The sequence below is a fragment of the Pongo abelii genome, chromosome 7 (genome assembly GCF_028885655.2).
Source record: "Pongo abelii isolate AG06213 chromosome 7, NHGRI_mPonAbe1-v2.0_pri, whole genome shotgun sequence".
Lineage (NCBI taxonomy): Eukaryota > Metazoa > Chordata > Mammalia > Primates > Hominidae > Pongo > Pongo abelii.
Genome location: NC_071992.2, coordinates 41,667,581 through 41,687,102, shown reverse-complemented (window position 1 = coordinate 41,687,102; position 19,522 = coordinate 41,667,581). Strand labels below are relative to the sequence as shown.

At 34.4% G+C, this 19,522-nt stretch overlaps 1 protein-coding gene across 2 annotated transcripts in view; it reads right to left on the bottom strand.

The window, feature by feature from the left end:
- LOC100434416 (disintegrin and metalloproteinase domain-containing protein 18) overlaps positions 1-19,522 on the bottom strand; it is a 155,768-nt gene that overhangs the window by 81,570 nt on the left and 54,676 nt on the right. For both annotated transcript variants that reach the window (XM_024251201.3, XM_054561496.2), the window contains exons 11-12: positions 14,286-14,422; positions 11,252-11,435 (exon numbers count right to left, since the gene is read on the bottom strand). In XM_024251201.3, coding sequence (XP_024106969.3) covers positions 11,252-11,435; positions 14,286-14,422 — 321 coding nt within the window. The remainder of the gene's footprint in view (positions 1-11,251; positions 11,436-14,285; positions 14,423-19,522) is intronic.

Sequence of the window (19,522 nt, the reverse complement as noted above, 5' to 3'; positions counted from 1 at the left end):
CTGATTTTTAAAATAACCCATGGAATTTTGAAAATTATGTATATTCTTTTTTTGATTATAAAGTTCCCTTGCTATTAGATTATGCTTTTTAGTGACTGTTGTTATTCATTATCTGACAATTTATTAGTTGTTTGATAGCCTGAAAGAGGTATATTAAAGCCTTATGGACTATGGACAAGTGCATAGTCCATGTATTTTGTTTTATATATTTCAGGGTGCATATTCCATGGATGGATATGTGCATATTCCATGTATTTTGTTTTATATAGTTCAGAGACACCTCATTGGTTATATTAAGTTCACTATATTGCCCATCTTCTTAGTTTTTACATTTTTAGTAATTGCTATCGCTTATATACTGTTCAATGTTTATAATTTGGTTTTCTATCATAATATATCACACACATACTTGCTTTTTTGTGTATTTGCTTGTTTTTTTAAAAAAATTATTCATTCCAATACTAGCAGATCCTTAGAAAATATGTTTGAAAATTAAGACTTCGTAGGTCATTTTCCGTGTAAAAATCCAATCAATTATTTTAGCTATCAAACAACTAATCAATTATCAGATAATGTATAACAACAGTCACTAAAAAGCATAATCTAATAGCAAGGGAACTTTATAATGAAAAAAGAATATACGTAATTTTCAAAATTCTATGGGTTATTTTAAAAATCAGTCACACATTATAATTGTCTCAAATTTCCCTGAGGCATTCTATATTAAGACTTAGACATTCTCATTTCCCAAAACTATTTTAAATGTTTTCTAGCAAGAGATCAAGTTGGAAATGTGAAGTGTTCTTTACATTTATCATTCATCTTGTTCTCAATTTTGAAAAATACATTATTTTAAAATGTTAATTAGAGAATATAGGAAGTACTCCTCTCCACAACTCAAATAAGAAAAGTTGTAATGGAACATCTGCCCTCCAACATTCAGGTTATAATGAAGAGGGGCATGTAAGGTGCTCTCCAGAAGCATTATTGCGTTTTCAACCCTCCCTAATGCAGTGTTATTTTTACTTAGATTTCTGGGAAAGAGATCTCAGCAGTGGTAAACTAAGAAACCAGCGTAAATAACCCACTTATTACTTAGTATAATTGTGTTTGTCTCCTCTTACTTTAACAGGTTTCCACAAACTTAGTGGTTTAAAACAATACAAACATATGATCTAAACTTCTGTAGTGTAGAAGTCCAATGAGCTAAAACTCAAGGTGTTGGTGGGCTTGCGTTCTTCTCTGGAAGCTTTCTGGTAGAATCTATTTTCCTGCCTTTTTCAGCTCCTAGAAGGCCAATCGAATTCCTCGGCTCATGTTTTTTTTCCTCTATCTTTAAAGCCAGTAAAGGGAAGTCAAATTCTTGTCATAGCACATCACTATCAGCTTTTCTTCTTCTGCTTTAAAAAATCTGAGCAATTGGATGCATCTGAATAATGTGGTATATTGCCTCCACCACAAGGTCTTTAACTTAATCACATCTGTGAAGTTCCTTTTGCCATGTGAAATAACATGCACACACGTTCAAGGATGAGATGGGGGCAACTTCAAGAGGACAATATTCTGCCTACCACAATTATATTAATAAAACAATTTAAGGAATTTGCCATAGATTCTTTTTCTTTGATTTATAAATGTTTCATTTCACTTAGTTAATAAAAAGCAACGAATTATTAATTTGCATCAGCAAAAGTGCCATTGGTAATCTCAGCTCAAAGATTCCCAAAACAATTCCCTATGTGTTTTGATTACTGTAGATAAGGAAATGTAAAGAGCATACAGCTGGATATTTTATAATACAAGTGTCTCTCATTTAATAGGAAAATATAACCTTTTAACAGTTATGTCTATTCCTGACATGTTATGTTCTTACTATGACATCATTATATTTTTAATATTTATGAGGTATCGTAGGTTTTTTGTTTTGCTTTTCCTCTCTTCTCATTTTTAAGACGATAAAGACTGTTCTTTCATGTCTTTTTCATTGAAAATACAATTTCCAATATATTACTTTTTAGATGTACTGTTTACCTTTAAAATTAACATATCTAAAGTTATATGTTGAATACACTTCTAGAAGAGATTGACGTTTCCCCAAAACAATGTGAACAGTGTCATCAAGTCTTGAGATGTTCCCTTAAACTCCTTTTTACTAACTAGGCCAGGCACTGTGGCTCACGTCTGTAATCCCAGCACTTTGGGAGGCCAAGGCGGGTGGATCACTTGAGTCCAGGAGTTCAAAACCAGCCTGGGCAACATAGCGAAATCCCATCTGTACCAAAAATACAAAAAAAAAATTAGCCAGGCATGGTGGCGGGCACCTGTAATCCCAGCTACTTGGTAGGCTGAGGCAGGAGAATCACTTGAACCTGGGAGGCGGAGGTTAGAGTGAGCTGACATCAAGCCACTGCACTCCAGCCTGGATGGTAAAAGCAAAGCTGTCTCAAAAAACAAAAACAAACAAACAAAAACCTTTTTAGTGACTACTAACCAATAAAGAGAAATATGATCTTGACTTTTAACAGTCTATAATAGTTTTATTTTTTTAACTTACTATGATTTTCTTGGTCTAGGTTATCTTGCTCAAAATAATGTTTATTGAATTCAACCACTTGGTTTTGTGCAGCATACTTTATTTTATCATTATAGCACAATTTGTTTTTCATTCTGCTGAAGAAGAATATTTGGGCTATTTCTCTGCTTTCTTTTCTTTGCTATTACGATATGAATGTTTTATGTTTTATATATACCTAAGAGTGAAATTCTGGATCACAGTTATGTATGTGTTCAACTTTACAATAAAATAGCACTTTTCACTCGTGCCAATTTTCACTACCAACAGTAGTGCCTAATAGCTACTCATCCTCACCAATTTTTTCTTCTTCGCCATTCTGATGGTGTTTTGTTGTTTTCAAATTATGCTTTCAATCTGCATTTTGGGATGTTGAGCATCGATTCACAAATTTATTAGTGATTAGTATATCCACTTTGAAAGTTTCTGTTTAAGAATTAGGTCAATTCTTCTGTCTGAAAGTCTGTCATTTTCTTATTGATTTATATGTATTCTTTATCTGAGTACATATCTTCTGTCACATTTATGTGGAGAAAACAATCTCCTGTTGTATAATCTACCCTTTAAATCTCTTATCTGATATTTTATTTTATCAAAATCTAATTTGTAAATATTAGGTAATTTTGAAATTTAGAGAAAATTATTAGACTACATATTCACTTATGTTTTATACTTTGTTTTGTGTTTTTCTTACCTTTACACATTTATCAACAATATATCTGGAATTAGGTTCTATATATAAACCAAATAGGTAAAGACTATTTCTTATGTATATTGAATTGTCCCAGCATCATTTTTTGTAAAGGCATCCTTTCTACACTGCATTCCTCTGTCCTTTTTGTCACAAAACAGTAACTACATTTATGTAGGTGTATTCTAGATTCCATTCTGTTTCATTTGTCTGTGTCTGTCCAGGCACATATACCATACTGCCTTAATAACTATAATTTTATAATGAAAATAGATTTCTGAAAATTTCAGAGGACCAAATTTGTTTTTTTGTTCAAGATCACCTTGGCTAGCTTTGTGCCTTTCATGTTTCCATTTAAACTTTAAAATCAGCTTGTCTATTTACATACACCAACACATATACAAACACAATTCCTGCTAGCATATGAATTGGAATTGCACTTGGGGATGATGAATTTGGACAAAAAATTACATCTTAGCAATATTAATTCCTCTAATTTTAAAACATGATATATCCTTACATTGATTAAGTAGTCCCATAATTTTTCTCCTAACGAATTGCAGTTTTTTATTTTGTAGTCTTATACATGTTTTATTATATATATTTCTAAGTATTTCATGTTCCTGGGTATTACTGTAGATGCTGTTGTTTTAAATTTTTTTCTTCTAATCATTTATAAAGAAATATTTGATTTTTATGAATTGACTATGAAACAAGTGACCTTGATAAATTCATTTATACGTGCAAATAATTTATTTCTAGATTATTTTGGGGTTTCATGCATACAATGATATGATTATAAATAATGAAAGCTAAATTTCCTCTCTTCCGACTATTATGCATTTTCTTTTTGTTGCTTTGGTGGCTAGTTTATCACATTCAGTAATAAGTGTGAAAGATGACAGCAGATATCACTGCCTCATTTCTGACCTCAGGGAGAACAACTATTATGCATGATGTTAACTGTAGATTTTACAGATACCCTTTCTTAAATATAGTGAGTTTCCCTCTTTTCCTTTTTTTCTCAAAATTTGTTATCTATCCATTGAGTTGATCACTTTTTTTACATTCTGTAAATAAACCACAATATCCCCAACAACAGAACATAATGTTACTGTTTATGTATATGTTGTATCATTATTTTCAATTTGTTAATCATTTAGTGAACATTTTGTGTTCATGAGAAATATGGATGGACATATCCAACAACATACACTGGGAAAAGAACAGTCTCTTTAATAAATGGCACTGGGAAAATGAAATATCTATATGCAAGAGAATGAAACTAGATCTCCATCTTTCACCATTTACAAAAATTAACTAAAAGTGAGTTAAAGACTTAAATGTAATACCTGAAAATATGAAACTACTAGAAGAACACATTGTGGAAACACTACAGGAAATTGGGCTAAGTTTTTTTTAAGCAAGACCAAAAGCAGAGGGAAAAAAAGTAAAAATGGATGGAATTACATCAAGCTAAAAAGCTTCTGTACAGCAAATGAAACAATTAACAGAGTGAAGACACAACCTAAAGAATGGGAGAAAATATTTGCCAATTGCACATTTGATAATAGCTTAATATAAAAGTATATAAGGAACTCAAACAACCAAATAGCAAAAACCAAATAATCCAGTTTAAAAATGGAGAAAAATCCCCTGCACTTCTCAAAATAAGACATTCAAATGACAACAGATATATGAAGAAAATGTTCATCAGTTATCATCAGGGACATAGTAATCAAACCCACGATGAGATATCATCTCATCCCAGTTAGAATGGCTATTATCAAAAAATGCCAAAAGTAACAAATGCTAATGTGGATGCTGAGAAAGGGAAACGCTTGCACACTGTTAATGGAAATCTAAAGTATTATAGTTATTATGGAAAGTAGTATGAAGCTTCCTCAACAAACAAAAAATAGAACTACCACATGATCCAGCAATCCTACTGCTGGATATACAACCAAAAGAGAGGAAATCAGTATACTGAAAAGATATCTGCACTCTCATGTCTATTGCAGCACTATTTACAATAGCCAAGGTGTGGAATCAACCTGAGCCCATCAACAAATGAATGGAAAAAGAAAACGTGGTTTATATACACAATAGAACATTATTCAGCCATAAAAAGAATGAAATCGGCCAGGTGCGGTGGCTCACGCCTGTAATCCCAGCACTTTGGGAGGCCAAGGCGGGTGGGTCACCAGGTCAGGAGATCCAGCTACTCGGGAGGCTGAGGCAGGAGAATCGCGTGAACCCGGGAGGCGGAGCTCGCAGTGAGCTGAGATCACGTCACTGTACTCCAGCCTGGGTGACTCAGCGAGACTCTGTCTCCAAAAAAAAAAAAAGAATGAAATCCTGTCGGTGGCAGCAACATGGATGTAACTGGAGGACATTATCTTAAGTGAAATAAGTCAGACACAAGAAGGCAAATATCGCATGTTCTCAATCATGTGTGGAAGCATATAAAGTGGATCTCATGAAGGCAGAGAGTAGAATGGTTGTTACCAGAGGCTGGGAAGGAAAGTGGGATGAATAGAAGTTGGTTAATGGGTACAGAAATACAATTAAATAGAAAACATAAGTTCTAGTGTTCAATAGCACAATAAGTAAATTATAGTTTAAAATTATTTGTTGCATATTTTAAAATAGCTAGAAGAGAAGAATTGTAATGTTCCCAACACAAAGAAAAGATATCCCAGTTACCCTGATTTGAACATTTCACATTGTATACATGTATCAAAATATAACATGTACCCCCAAAATATGTACAACTATGATATATCAATTAAAAACACATGAAAACTATTCTTGAAATATCCTCATCAGATTTTTGCATCAAGATTATTTTATCCTCAAAGAAGTTAGGGCATATTAGGTTTTTTCCTAAGTCTAAAATCAGTAGAATTCCTTAACTTTTAAATAATTATTTGTAGAGTCATGTGGCATGAACTTCTCTCTGATGAGAGGTTGTGAAATTATAGATATGATTTCTTTTAAGGCTATTTATTCACTTTTTAAATATCAACTCATGTTGGTGTTTATAAATACAATTTTAGGATAATTTGTCAATTTTATCTGATTGTTGTTTACTTATATAATGTGCATGATATCATCTTACCATTTTTTAATATCTGTATAGATCTTTAGTGATATTTCAACTTTAATGACCATTATTGTTGTTTTTTTTAAAAATACATTTTTTAAAAAATCAACAAAAATTTTACATATTAATGATGTACAGCATGATGTTTTGATACATGTATACATTCTAAAATGGCTAACTCAAGCTAATTAACACATGCATTGCCACACAAACTTGTGATTATTTTGTGGTGAAAACACTTAAAATCTATTTTCTTAGCAATTTTCAAGTATACAATCCATCTTTATTAACCATAGTCACCATGAACTTATGCCTCCTATCTCATTTAAATTCTGTATCCTTTGACTACCATCACCCCAGTTTCCCACCCCCAGCCCCTGGTAGCACCATTTTACTCCTTGCTGGTATGAGTTTCACATTTTTAGATTCCACAATAAGTGAGAAGATGATGTATTTGTTTTTCTATGCCTTCCTTATTTCACTCAACATATGTCCTCCAGGTTCATCCAGGTTGTCACCCACTACAGGAATTTTTTCTTTTAAAAAAGTCTGAGTAGTAGTCCATTGTGTATCTCTACCAGATTTTTAATCCATTCATTTATTGATAGACACTTAGGTTGATTCCTTGGCTATTGTACACAAGGCTGAAATTAAAATGAAAGTGCAGACATCTCTTCAACATACTGCTATTATTTCCTTTGAATATATACCCAGTAATGGGATCACTGGATTATATGAAGTTCTAAGTTTTTGATGAACCTCCATACTGTTTTTGTAATGGCTGTACTAATTTATATTTCCATCATAGTGTGCAAAGCTTTCCTTTACTCCACACCCTTACCAACATCTGTTACCATTCATCTATCTTGATGATAGTATTCTGACAGGTGTGAGGTAATATCTCTTTCTGATTTTAGTTTGAATTACTCTGATTATTAGTGATTTTGAGCTTATTTTCATATACCTGTTGTCCATTTGTATGTCTTATTTTGAGAAATGTCTATTCAGGTCCTTTGCCCATTTTTAACTGGATTGTTTTCCTGCTATTGAGTGGTTGGAGTTCTTTATATATTTTTATATTAACCTTTTATCAGATGTACAGTTCGCAAATATTTCCTCCAATTCCTTAAGTTCTCTCTTTATTCTGTTGACTGTTTCCTTTGCTGTGTAGAAGATTTTTAGTTAGATATAATTCCATTTCTATATTTTTGCTTTTGCTGTCTGTGTTTTTGGTGTGATATTTATGAATCATTGCCAGATCCAATGTTGTGGAGCTTTTTCCTATATTTTCTTCTAATAATTTTATAGTTTCAGGTCTTAGTTTTAAGTCTTTAGTCCATTTTGCACTGGTTTTTTATATTTTGTGAGACAGGGGTCTAATTTTATTCTTCTACATGTGAATATCCAGTTAGTAAACTGGATAGTTAGTAAACATGCTTTATTGTCACAAATCAATTGACTATAAATGTGTCAATTTATTTTTGGGCTCTTTGTTTCATTGGTCTATGTGTTTTTATGTCATTATCATGCTGTTTTGATTACTATAGCTTTGTAGTGTATTTTGAAGTCAGGTATCATGATGCCTCCAACTTTGCTCTTTTCACTCAGAATTGCTTGGGTTTTAAGGTCTTATGTGGTTTCTTATAAATTTTGGGGGGAAAAGAAAGATTAGACTGTTGCTGTGTCTATGTAGAAAGAAGTAGATATAAGAGACTCCATTTTGTTCTGTACTAAGAAAAATTCTTCTGCCTTGAGATGCTGTTAATCTGTAACCCTACCCCCAACCCTGTGCTCTCTGAAACATGTGCTGTGTCAACTCAAGGTTAAATGGATTAAGGGCTGTGCAGGATGTGCTTTGTTAAACAAATGCTTGAAGGCAGCATGCTTGTTAAGAGTCATCACCACTCCCTAATCTAAAGTACCCAGAGACACAATACACTGCAGAAGGCTGCAGGGACCTCTGCCTAGGAAAGCCAGGTATTGTCCAAGGTTTCTCCCCATGTGATAGTCTGAAATATGGCCTCGTGGGAAGGGAAAGACCTGACCGTCCCCTAGCCCGACACCCATAAAGGGTCTGTGCTAAGGTGGATTAGTAAAAGAGGAAGGCCTCTTTGCAGTTGAGATAAGAGGAAGGCATCTGTCTCCTGCTGTCCCTGGGCAACGGAATGTCTTGGTGTAAAAACCAATTGTATATTCCATCTACTGAGATAGGAGAAAACTGCCTTAGGGCTGGAGGTGAGACATACTGGTGGCAATACTGCTCTTTAAGGCATTGAGATGTTTATGTATATACACATCAAAAGCACAGCACTTTTTTCTTTACCTTGTTTATGATGCAGAGACATTTGTTCACATGTTTTCCTGCTGACCCTCTCTCCACTCTTACCCTATTGTCCTGCCACATCCCCCTCTCCGAGAAATGTCCGATAATGATCAATAAATACTGAGGGAACTCAGAAACTGGTGCCGGCACGCGTCCTCCGTATGCTGAGCACCAGTCCCCTGGGCCCACTTTTCTTCCTCTATACTTTGTCTGTGTCTCTTTCTTTTCTCAAGTCTCTCATTCCACCCGACGAGAAACGCCCACAGGTGTGGAGGGGCAGGCCACTCCTTCAAATTTGAAAATTGTTTTTCTATTTTCGTGCAAAATGTTATTGGGATTTTTATAGAGATTACATTGAATATGTAGATCACTTTAGCCACTATAGATATTTTAACAATATTAATTTTTCCAGTTCCTGAACATGGTTTATCTTTCCATTAATTTATTTCCTTTCATTCCTGCAGCAATGCTTTATAGTTTTCAGTATACAGATCTTTCATCTCGTTGGTTAAATTTATTCCCAAGTATTTATTTTTTGTAGATATTGTAAATGAGACTGTGTTCTTGATTTCTTTTTCATACAGTTTGTTGTTAGTGTAGGAAGAGCTACTGATTTTTGTATATTGATTTTGTATCCTGCAACTTTACTGAATTTATTAGTTGTAAATTTTTGTTGGACACTAGCGTTTTCTATATATATGATCAAGTCATCTGCAGAGACAATTTAACTTCTTTTCTGAATTTGATACCTTTTATTTCTTAGTATTCTTAGTATTGCATAAGAAATTTTTTCTTCACTGCTATTAGTAGAAACTTACAACTTTATTTATTTTACAAAAAGCCTACAATTGTTTTTCAAAGTGACTGGATATAGAATCTGTGATAACTGTAATGGTGTTTCAGGGCCTCTGATGTCAGGAGTGTTATCACAGATTCTGTATAGAATCTTTCTGAAATGTCTTGGTTTTCATTTCATTTAACTTTCATACAGTTCAAATTACTCTCTAAATTCCCTTTTGATTAACAAACATTTTCTGTAAAAAACCAAATACTATTTCCAGACTTACTTGTCATATAGTATCTGTTGCAACTATTTACGTCTGCTATTATAGCACAAAAGCAGCACGGACAACATTCAAACACATGGGCATGGCTGTATTTCAATAAAACTTCATTTTCAAGAAGAGGCAGGCGGCAGCTGGATTTAACCAACTGGCCACAGTTAAAGAACTATGATGTAGAAAATGCCTCAGAGAATTTCCTCACAAAGAGAAAGGAATCTGGGACTGACCATCATAATTATCTGATGGCTGATCATTAGTTTCCAAGCACATTGAGCCCACCCTGCTAATGGATGCACATACCACTGAGGTAACAGGAGGCACACTCCAGCAGATAGTCTCTGGTACTTGAAACAAAAATACTGCCGGAACAGCAAATATAAAGGGAATACTGATGGGACACTGGCTATATCTGCTCTTAGTGTCAATCTGCCTACATTCTATAGTTGTAGAAACTCAAAATGTGAAAACCTAGACCCAGATTATCTTGCTTTATTTTATGCTTCATAAAAAATAGCTAGTATTTATTGGCAGGTAAATGATACCATATTTAGGGGTAGGAGACTGCAAGATGAGCACAGTACAGCTTCTCAGAAAACTAAGACAGCATGGGAAAATATGAGATAATTGGAAACTTGTATATATATACATACATGTATGTGTGTGTGTACTATATATGTACTACATACATTTAAGTGTGATATATGTGTGTGTACATACACATATATAGATACACACAGCCTCATACATATAGGCTTTACCTTGTGAAATATAGGATGACTTAAGAGAAATTGAGAGAATTTAATGGTATGTTAAAATGTGGTGACAGCTGTTTATTTAGGGAGGAGGAATTCATGTAACTGTTGGGAGATAAATCATGAAGAAACTTTATTGAAATAGAGACAAATTATTAAATATTATAGGACAATAATATTTAAAATAGATTAAGTATGTCATCTCACCTGTTGAAAATAATGTTCATTGAACATTTGATTGATGAAATTATAATTGGGTGTACACATATATTTTAAAATGAATAAATAAAACAAATTTTGGTCATCCAAAAATTTGTAAATGCAGGAATGTCTGAGAAGGATTTAAAAACCTCATTATAATGTCTAGCAATTCTTGCAAGAACAAGAGATAGGGAAAAATTTGGATCATATTTAGTGTAGAGAAAATAGAGAATGAAGCCAAATGAGTTAGGAACTGAGATGTGGATAATAAAAAGGACTTCATTTAGCCAATATATTCAAAATCAATCTGCTAGCATGATTGACAACAGTTATGCAAAACTAGTGTTAGTGACAGATTTGCCTTCTCAATTTAAGAGTTGTGGGAATGTGATTTATACATCTTAACTCATCCTCTTTCTCATATTTCAGTTATAAATTAATGGCATAGTTGCATATATCATTTATATATACCATGACAAACATATCTTATGTTTTATCAGAAACATAAAAATTGTGCTCGAGTTTCAATCTTTGTTACTCACATTTTTATTACCACAGTCACATTCTTCATTGGATTCCAAAATCCCATTACCACACACCGGTTGATTTTGATGTAATTGTTGCAAATTTGAAAGCTTCTGAAGGCATTTAGCCTCAAATTTTGAAACAAAATATCTATAGTTGTGCATGCTGCAGTTGCTAAAAATCTTTCTGCCACTGGCACTCCTAAAATAAAATAATATTCCTCAGGCAAATAAACCTTGCTAACAAAACCACATCTAAACAACACTCCATACACAATCATATAAATCACAAGATGGCCACCCCAAAATCTATACTTTAGCAGGGATTCAACCAATGATAATTAAATTTTAATATTGCTTATCTTTAACATTCTCTAAAAAAATTGCATTAATAACCTATTTTCTCATCAAAGTAATGCAATAAGTTATGGTGATTAAATCTATGTATCTATAGCTATGCATTTACATATCTCTATATCTAACCATCTGTCTATTGTTCCCTCTACATAGTGTGCTCTTCTGTTATATAGTTCAAGCTTTCTTCCTTCATTTTGTAGGGAAAAGAAAGAGAGATCAGACTGTTACTCTGTCTATGTAGAAACAGAAGACATAAGAAATCCCATTTTGACCTGTACCTTAAACAATTGCTTTGCTGAGATGTTGTTAATTTGTAACTTTGCCCCAGCCACTTTGCCCCAGCCACTTTGCCCCAACCTTGAGCTCACAAAAACGTGCTGTATGGAATCAAGGTTTAAGGGATCTAGGGCTGTGCAGGACATGCCTTGTTAACAAAATGTTTACAAGCAGTATGCTTGGTAAAAGTCATCGCCATTCTCTACTCTCAATAAACCAGGGGCACAATGCACTGCAAAAAGCCACAGGGACCTCTGCCCTGGAAAGCCGGGTATTGTCCAAGGTTTCTCCCCATGTGATAGTCTGAAATATGGCCTCGTGGGATGACAAAGACCTGACCGTCCCCCAGCCTGACACCCGTAAATGGTCTGTGCTGAGGTGGATTAGTAAAAGAGCCTCTTGCAGTTGAGATAGAGGAAGGCCACTGTCTCCTGCCTGCCCCAGGGAACTGAATGTCTCGGTATAAAACCTGATTGTACATTTGTTCATTTCTGAGATAGGAGAAAAACCGCCCTATGGCAGGAGGCGAGACATGTTGGCAGCTATGCTGCCTTGTTATTCTTTACTTCACTGAGATGTTTGGGTGGAGAGAAACATAAATCTGGCCTACGTGCACATCCAGGCATAGTACCTCCCCTTGAACTTAATTATGACATAGATTCTTTTGCTCAGATTTTTTTTTGCTGACTTTCTCCTTATTATCACCCTGCTCTCCTACCGCATTCCTCTTGCTGAGATAATGAAAATAATAATCAATAAAAACTGAGGGAACTCAGAGACCGGTGCCGGCGCAGGTCCTTGGTATGCGGAGTGCCGGTCTCCTGGGCCCACTGTTTTTCTCTATACTTTGTTTCTGTGTCTTACTTCTTTTCTCAGTCTCTCGTCCCACCTGAGAAGATATCCCACAGGTGTGGAGGGGCAGGCCACCCCTTCACATTTCAGTCAGATGTCTGCTCAAATGTTACCTCCCAGAGAGATCTTTCTTGACAACACTATCTTAAATTGTGCCCCCTCTTCATTCTCCTTCTACTTTCAATATTTTTCTATATAGCACTTTTGCATTATGTAAAAATAAGCTTCATTAATTTTTATTTTCAAAATTTCATCTCATATTACCTAAATTTCACACTAAAATATAAGTCCCGGGGAGATCTTTATTTACATGTTCACATGTATATTTCCACATATATCTAGGAGAAATGTCTAATAGATGCACAACAGACATTTCAAATATACTGTATGTGATATTGAACTACTTATGACAACCATGTCTGTTCTCAGTTGCTGAATGCTCCATTCTTTCAGTTGCTAAGGCTGATAACATTGGTGTGACCCTGGACTCTGTTCTTTCTCTCACAATCCATACCCAACACAAATATACATACACACTAGAATAGAACATAACCAATTAACAATTTTCATTTTGGTTACTTGTTAAAGTGATAATATTTTGGATCTATTGGGTTACATAAAATATATCATTAAAATATATTACCACAATTAATTTCACCTGATTATTTTGTTTTAATTGTTTTTAATTGCTTAATTAAAACATAAAATTATGTTTAGTTGCTTCTAGAAAATTTAAAATTACATATGTGACTCACATTTTATTTCTATTGGACAGCACCATGGTAGACAATCATGTATTAGACAGCACTATAGCACTGTGTTAGACAATCATGTCTCAGATAGCAATACTTAAACAGCAAAATCTGAGATGACAGAGGTTCTGGGTAGTCCTTTAAGCCTCCAAGGAAAGACATGTATAGTTTCTAAAGTTTCAGAGTTGGAAGTTTAAGAGCAAAAAGAAATGCCTTAGCTTATTTTAATAGTCATTTGTTGTAGAACAAATATGAAAAAGTAAGAGGAATATTACACAGAATAATGTTATTTAATCAGATTGTCTCTATTATTTTAAAATACTTTGTTTTAATAGGAATAAGTATTACCATACTTTTGCAAGACACTCTCATGCAAAAATCTACAAATACTGGGCACTAAAATCTCTTCACACAAAATTAGTGCATAAATAGATATGGACTCAGAAGTTATCTTTTACCTGGACTATATAATTTCCAACAACTGAAAATTAAAAGTATTGTTTACAAAATAAGACTTTTGTTTAAGATGGGTACAAAGCAACTAAGTTTTGAAACCTCTGCTTAAAAGTTGGGCATGACAAGAAAGAATATGAATGCGATGTCAGTGATGTGTATGTGTGTGCACAGACACAGATATAGATCAATCTATAGTATATATCCCTAAGTATACAGAATTTTTGTGTGATAACTTTACAAGCATGATATAACTTTCTAGCCATTGATGTGGTGTAGAATATAAAAGTTTAAAAACATCATCACATTTTGGAAACAACCTTATAAAAATATAAGTGAAATTAATTAAGAAAACATCTTACACTGCTTCATGATTCATGATGCATGTAGCTCTCAGACAGAAACACTGAGTGATGTCATCATATGTTAATCCTACATTAAGGCCAAGCAGTTGAGCTATAATAACCGAAAATCCCTCTAAACCCATTGCATCTGGATACTAAAATAAAGGACATGAAAGAGAAAAATATTATGTGTGAAAACAAAAGCAAGTAATAACTTGAAATATTTTTACTCCTATCATATTTTCTATTTTAATACTTCTTATATTGAGCATACTTCACAAAAATTATTTTGGTATGCCATTTATTTATCTGCCCTAATTTATTGATTAAGAAGCATGAAACAAGTAATCAAACTATGATAGTCTCTGGTTTTAAATTTTGCACGCCAAAATTCCATAGCTTTGAACAGGTGGTATTTCTGATACAACACATTTATTTCACTTTCTCATTAAATCAATTCATCCAATGAATAGGTATCAATTCAGTGTACTCATGTGTCAGGCATTATGATAGATGGTAGGAATATAGTGGCATGTATGAAAAAAAGGACTTTGTTCACATCTATAACTTATATTATAGAAAGAGAGACAATTAACAGTAATCTGCAATAAACTTTCTATGTAAAAATAGATTGTTACACATGCTTTTAAGAAAATAAAGTACTCCAACAGAAAATTTTATGGAGGGGTATAAAATAAGGTAGTTAAGTAAGGTAGTTAGAACATCTTCTTTGTGAAATTTATATTTAGGCTGAGATACAAAGTATGGGAAATGACCCAACATTATGTATATGTATAGGGGGCTGGAATGGGGACCTACCGAAAAGTTGTGTATAATGACTAAAGTGAAGAAATGACAGGACAGAAGCCAGAGAGCCAGACACAATCACAGTAAAGAAATTTGGGCCAGGTGCAGTGGCTTAGGCCTGTAATCCCAGCATTTTGGGAAGCCAAGGCAGGAGGACTGCTTGAGGCCAGGAATTCAAGACCAGCCTGGGCAACATAGTGATACTCCGTCTCTACAAAAAAAAATTAAAAATAGCCAGCAAGGTGATGCACACTTGCAGTCCCAGCTATTTGGGAGAAGGCAGGGGAATGACTTGAGCCCAGGAGTTTGGGGTTGCAGTGAGCTGATTGCACCACTGTACTCCAGCCTGGGCTACAGAGTGAGACCCAGTCTCAAAGACCAAAACAAAACAAAAAATAAATATGAAGTGAGAAGATATTAAAAAATGCTTGCTAACAGTGTGGACTCGAAGTGTTTTTCATATTATTTATCTTTGATAAATAAATAATGATATATTTCTTAGCTCTTTAATCATTACAAACAAAAATCTGAGAACATGTCTAATTTTTCTATATCAATTTAAATGTATAACTAGAAAATCTGTGTAACGCATAGCTAAAAGAAAAAAGATTGTGTACATGTTTGTATGTATATGACTGAAAACACAGAATTGGCAATATGAAAAAAAAACTAATAAGTATCCTTTCCTATTATCCTGTAATAAATATGTTTAAAAGTTACAGTGTCAGAATTTGAAAGGAGTTAAAGCCAGAGCAGAATATGAGGAATGCTATCTAGGCTGACCATTATGTTTTGGGGCAAGATACAAAAACCAAAAGCTAGACTTTTGATACTAGATCAGAGAGGGAAATATGGTCTTGCACTTCCAGTATAAATGGCGCTCTTATAAAAAGAAGGTATTTAGATACAGTGAAAGAGACACAGAAAGAACTTCATGTGAACAGAAAGGCAAATATTGGGGTAATGCATCCATAAGCCAAGAAATGCCAAAGATTGCCGGCAAAACACCAGAAGCTAGGGCAAAGGCAGAGAAGAGATTGTCTTTCACAGCCCTCAAGAGGAACCACTCTGTTCATTTTGATTTCAGAACTCTATTTTATTCAGAACTGTGAAGCAATACATTTCTGTTGATTAAGTGCTCAGTTTGTGGTATTTTGTTATGGCAGTCCTGGAAATCTAATACAGACCCCCTAATATATCATAACCCAAAGTAATATATCTTAAAACTGCCCAGGAATGGGGAAGATACATTACATAGTGAGGAAAAGGTAAGAATTACAGCAAAGTTGTCATCAGAACAGTGCAAAAGAGTGAACAGTAGGAAAATCTCCTCAAAAGTGGCATTAGATAAGGATGCCCTCTCTAACCACTCCTATTCAACATACTATTGAAAGTTCTAGCAAGGCAATCAGGCAAGAGAAAGAAGGCATCCAAAGAAGAAGTCAGACTATCCCTGTTTGCAGATAACATGATACTATCTCTAGAAACCCCACAATCTCATCCCAAATAGTTCTTAAACTGATAAGCAATTTCAGCAAAGTCTTAGAACACAAAATCATATGCAAAAATCACTAGTATTCCTATACACCAATAATAGTCAAGCCAAGAGCCAAGTCATAAAGGGACTCACATTCACAATTGTCACAAAAAGAATAAAATACCTAGGATACAGCTAACTACGGAGGTGAAAGATCTCTACAAGGAGCATCACAAACCACTGTTCAAAGAAATCAGAGATGATAAAAACAAGTGGGAAAACATCCCATGCTCGTGGACAGAAAGAATCAATATTGTTAAAATGGTCATGCTGCCCAAAGCAGTTTATAGATTCAATACTATTGCTATTAAACTACCATTTACATTCTTCACAGAACTAGAGAAAAATACCTTAAAATTCCTATGGAACCACAAAAGAGACTGACTAGAAAGGCAATTGTAAGCAAAAAACAAACAAAAAACGAAAACAACAAAAAAACAAAGCTGGAGACATCATGGTTGCTACCTGACTTCAAACTATACTATAGGGCTATAGTAACCAAAACAGCATTGTACTGATAGAAAAACAGACACCTAGACGAATGGAACAGAATAGAGATCCCAGAAATAATAACACAGGCCTACAACTATCTGACCTTCAACAAACCTAACAAAAACAAGCAAAGGGGAAAGAATTCTCTATTTAATAAATGGTGCTGAGATAACTGGCCATAAGCAGAAGAATGAAACAGGGCCCCTTCCTTGTACCATATACAAAAATTAACTCAGGATGGATTAAAGACTTAAAATTAAAACCCAAAACTATAAAATCCCTGGAAGACAAGCTAGGCAGTACCATTCAGGACATAGGCAGGGGCAAAGATTTCATTATGAAGATGCCACAGCAATTGCAACAAAACCGAAAATTGACAAAAGGGGTCTAATTAAACTAAAGAGCTTCTGCACAGCATAAGAAACTCTCAATAGAGTAAACAATCTAGAGAATGGGAGAAAATTTTTGCCAACTATGCATCTGACAAAGGTTTAATATCTAGCATCTGTAGGGAACTTAAGGAAATTTACTAGAAGACAAAAACTAACAACTCCATAAAAATTGGGCAAAGGACATGAACAGGCATTTTTCAAAAGAAGAAATACATGTGGCCAACAATCATATGAGAAAAAGCTCAACATAACTGATCATTAGAGAAATGCAAATCAAAATCACAGTGAGATACCATCTCACACTAGTAAGAGTGGCTATTACTAAAAAGTCAAAAAATAACAGATGCTGGAGAGGTTGTGGAGAAAGAGGAACACTTATACACTGCAGGTGAGAGTGTAAATTAGTTCAGCCATTGTTGAAAACAGTGTGGTGTTTCCTCAAAGACCCAAAGAGAGAAATACTATTAGACCCAGCAATTTCATTACTGGGTATATACCCAAAGGAATATAAATCATTCTAAATACTATGCAGCCATAAAAAAGAATGAGATTATGTCCTTTGCAGGGACATGGATGGAGCTGGAGGTCACTATCCTTAGCAAACTAACACAGGAACAGAAAACCAAATACCATATGTTCTCACTTATAAGTGGGAGCTAAATGATGAGAACACATGGACACCTAGAATGATGAGAACATATGGACACCTAGAACACATGGACACCTAGACACATGGAGCAACACACACTGAAGCCTATCAGAGGATGGAGGGTAGGAGGAGGGAGAGGATCAGAAAGAATAACTAATGGGTACCAGGCTTAATACCTGGGTGTTGAAATAATCTGTACAACAAATTATATAACAAAGCTACAGTAACCAAAACAGCATGGTATTGGTACAAGAACAGACACACAGACCAATAGAACAAAATAGAGAACCCAGAAATAAGACCACACACATACAACCATCTGACTGAACAAAACAAGCAATGGGGAAAGGATTGCCTATTTAATAAATGGTGCTGGGAGAACTGGCTAGCCATAAGCAGAAGAATAAAACTGGACCCCTTCCTTACACCTTATACAAAACTTAAGATGGATTAAAGACTTAAATCTAAAACCCCAAACTAAAAAACCCTGGAAGACAAGCTACGCAGTACCATTTGGGACATAGGCATGGGCAATGATTTCATGAAAAAGATGCCAAAAGCAAGTGTAACAAAACCAAAAATTGACTAATTAAACTAAAGAACTTTTGCACAGCAAAAGAAATGATCAACAGAGTAAACAGACAACCTACAGAATGGGAGAAAATTTTTGCAATCTACCCATCTGACAAAGGTCTACTATCCAGCATCTACATGGAACATAAACAAATTTACAAGAAAAAAGAAACCCATTACAAAGTGGACAAAGGACAAGAACAGACACTTCTCATAAAAAAAAAAAAAAATATGTGGCCAACAAACATGAAAAAAAGCTCAACATCACTGGTCATTAGAGAAATGTAAATTGAAACCACAATGAGATAGCATCTTACATCAGTCAGAATTGCTATTATTAAAAAGTCAATAAACAACAGATGCTGGCGAGGTTATAAAGAAAAAGGAATGCTTTTACATTGTTCATGGGAGTGTGAATTAGTTCAACCATTGTGGAAGACAGTGTGGCAATTCCTCAAAGACTTAGAGGCAGAAATACCATTTGACTCATGAATCCCATTACTGACTATATACCCAAAGGAATATAAATCATTCTGTAATAAAGACACGTGCACACATTTATTTATTGCAGCACTAGTCACAATAGCAAAGACACTGAATCAACCTAAATGGCCATCAAGATAGACTGGACAAAGAAAATGTGGTACATATACATCATGCAATACTTTGCAGCCATAAAAGAAATGAGATTATGTCCTTTGCAGGGACATCGATGGAGCTGGAAGCCATTATCCTCAGCAAACTAATGCAGGAACAAAAAGTCAAATACCACATATTCTCACTTATAAGTGGGAGCTGAATGATG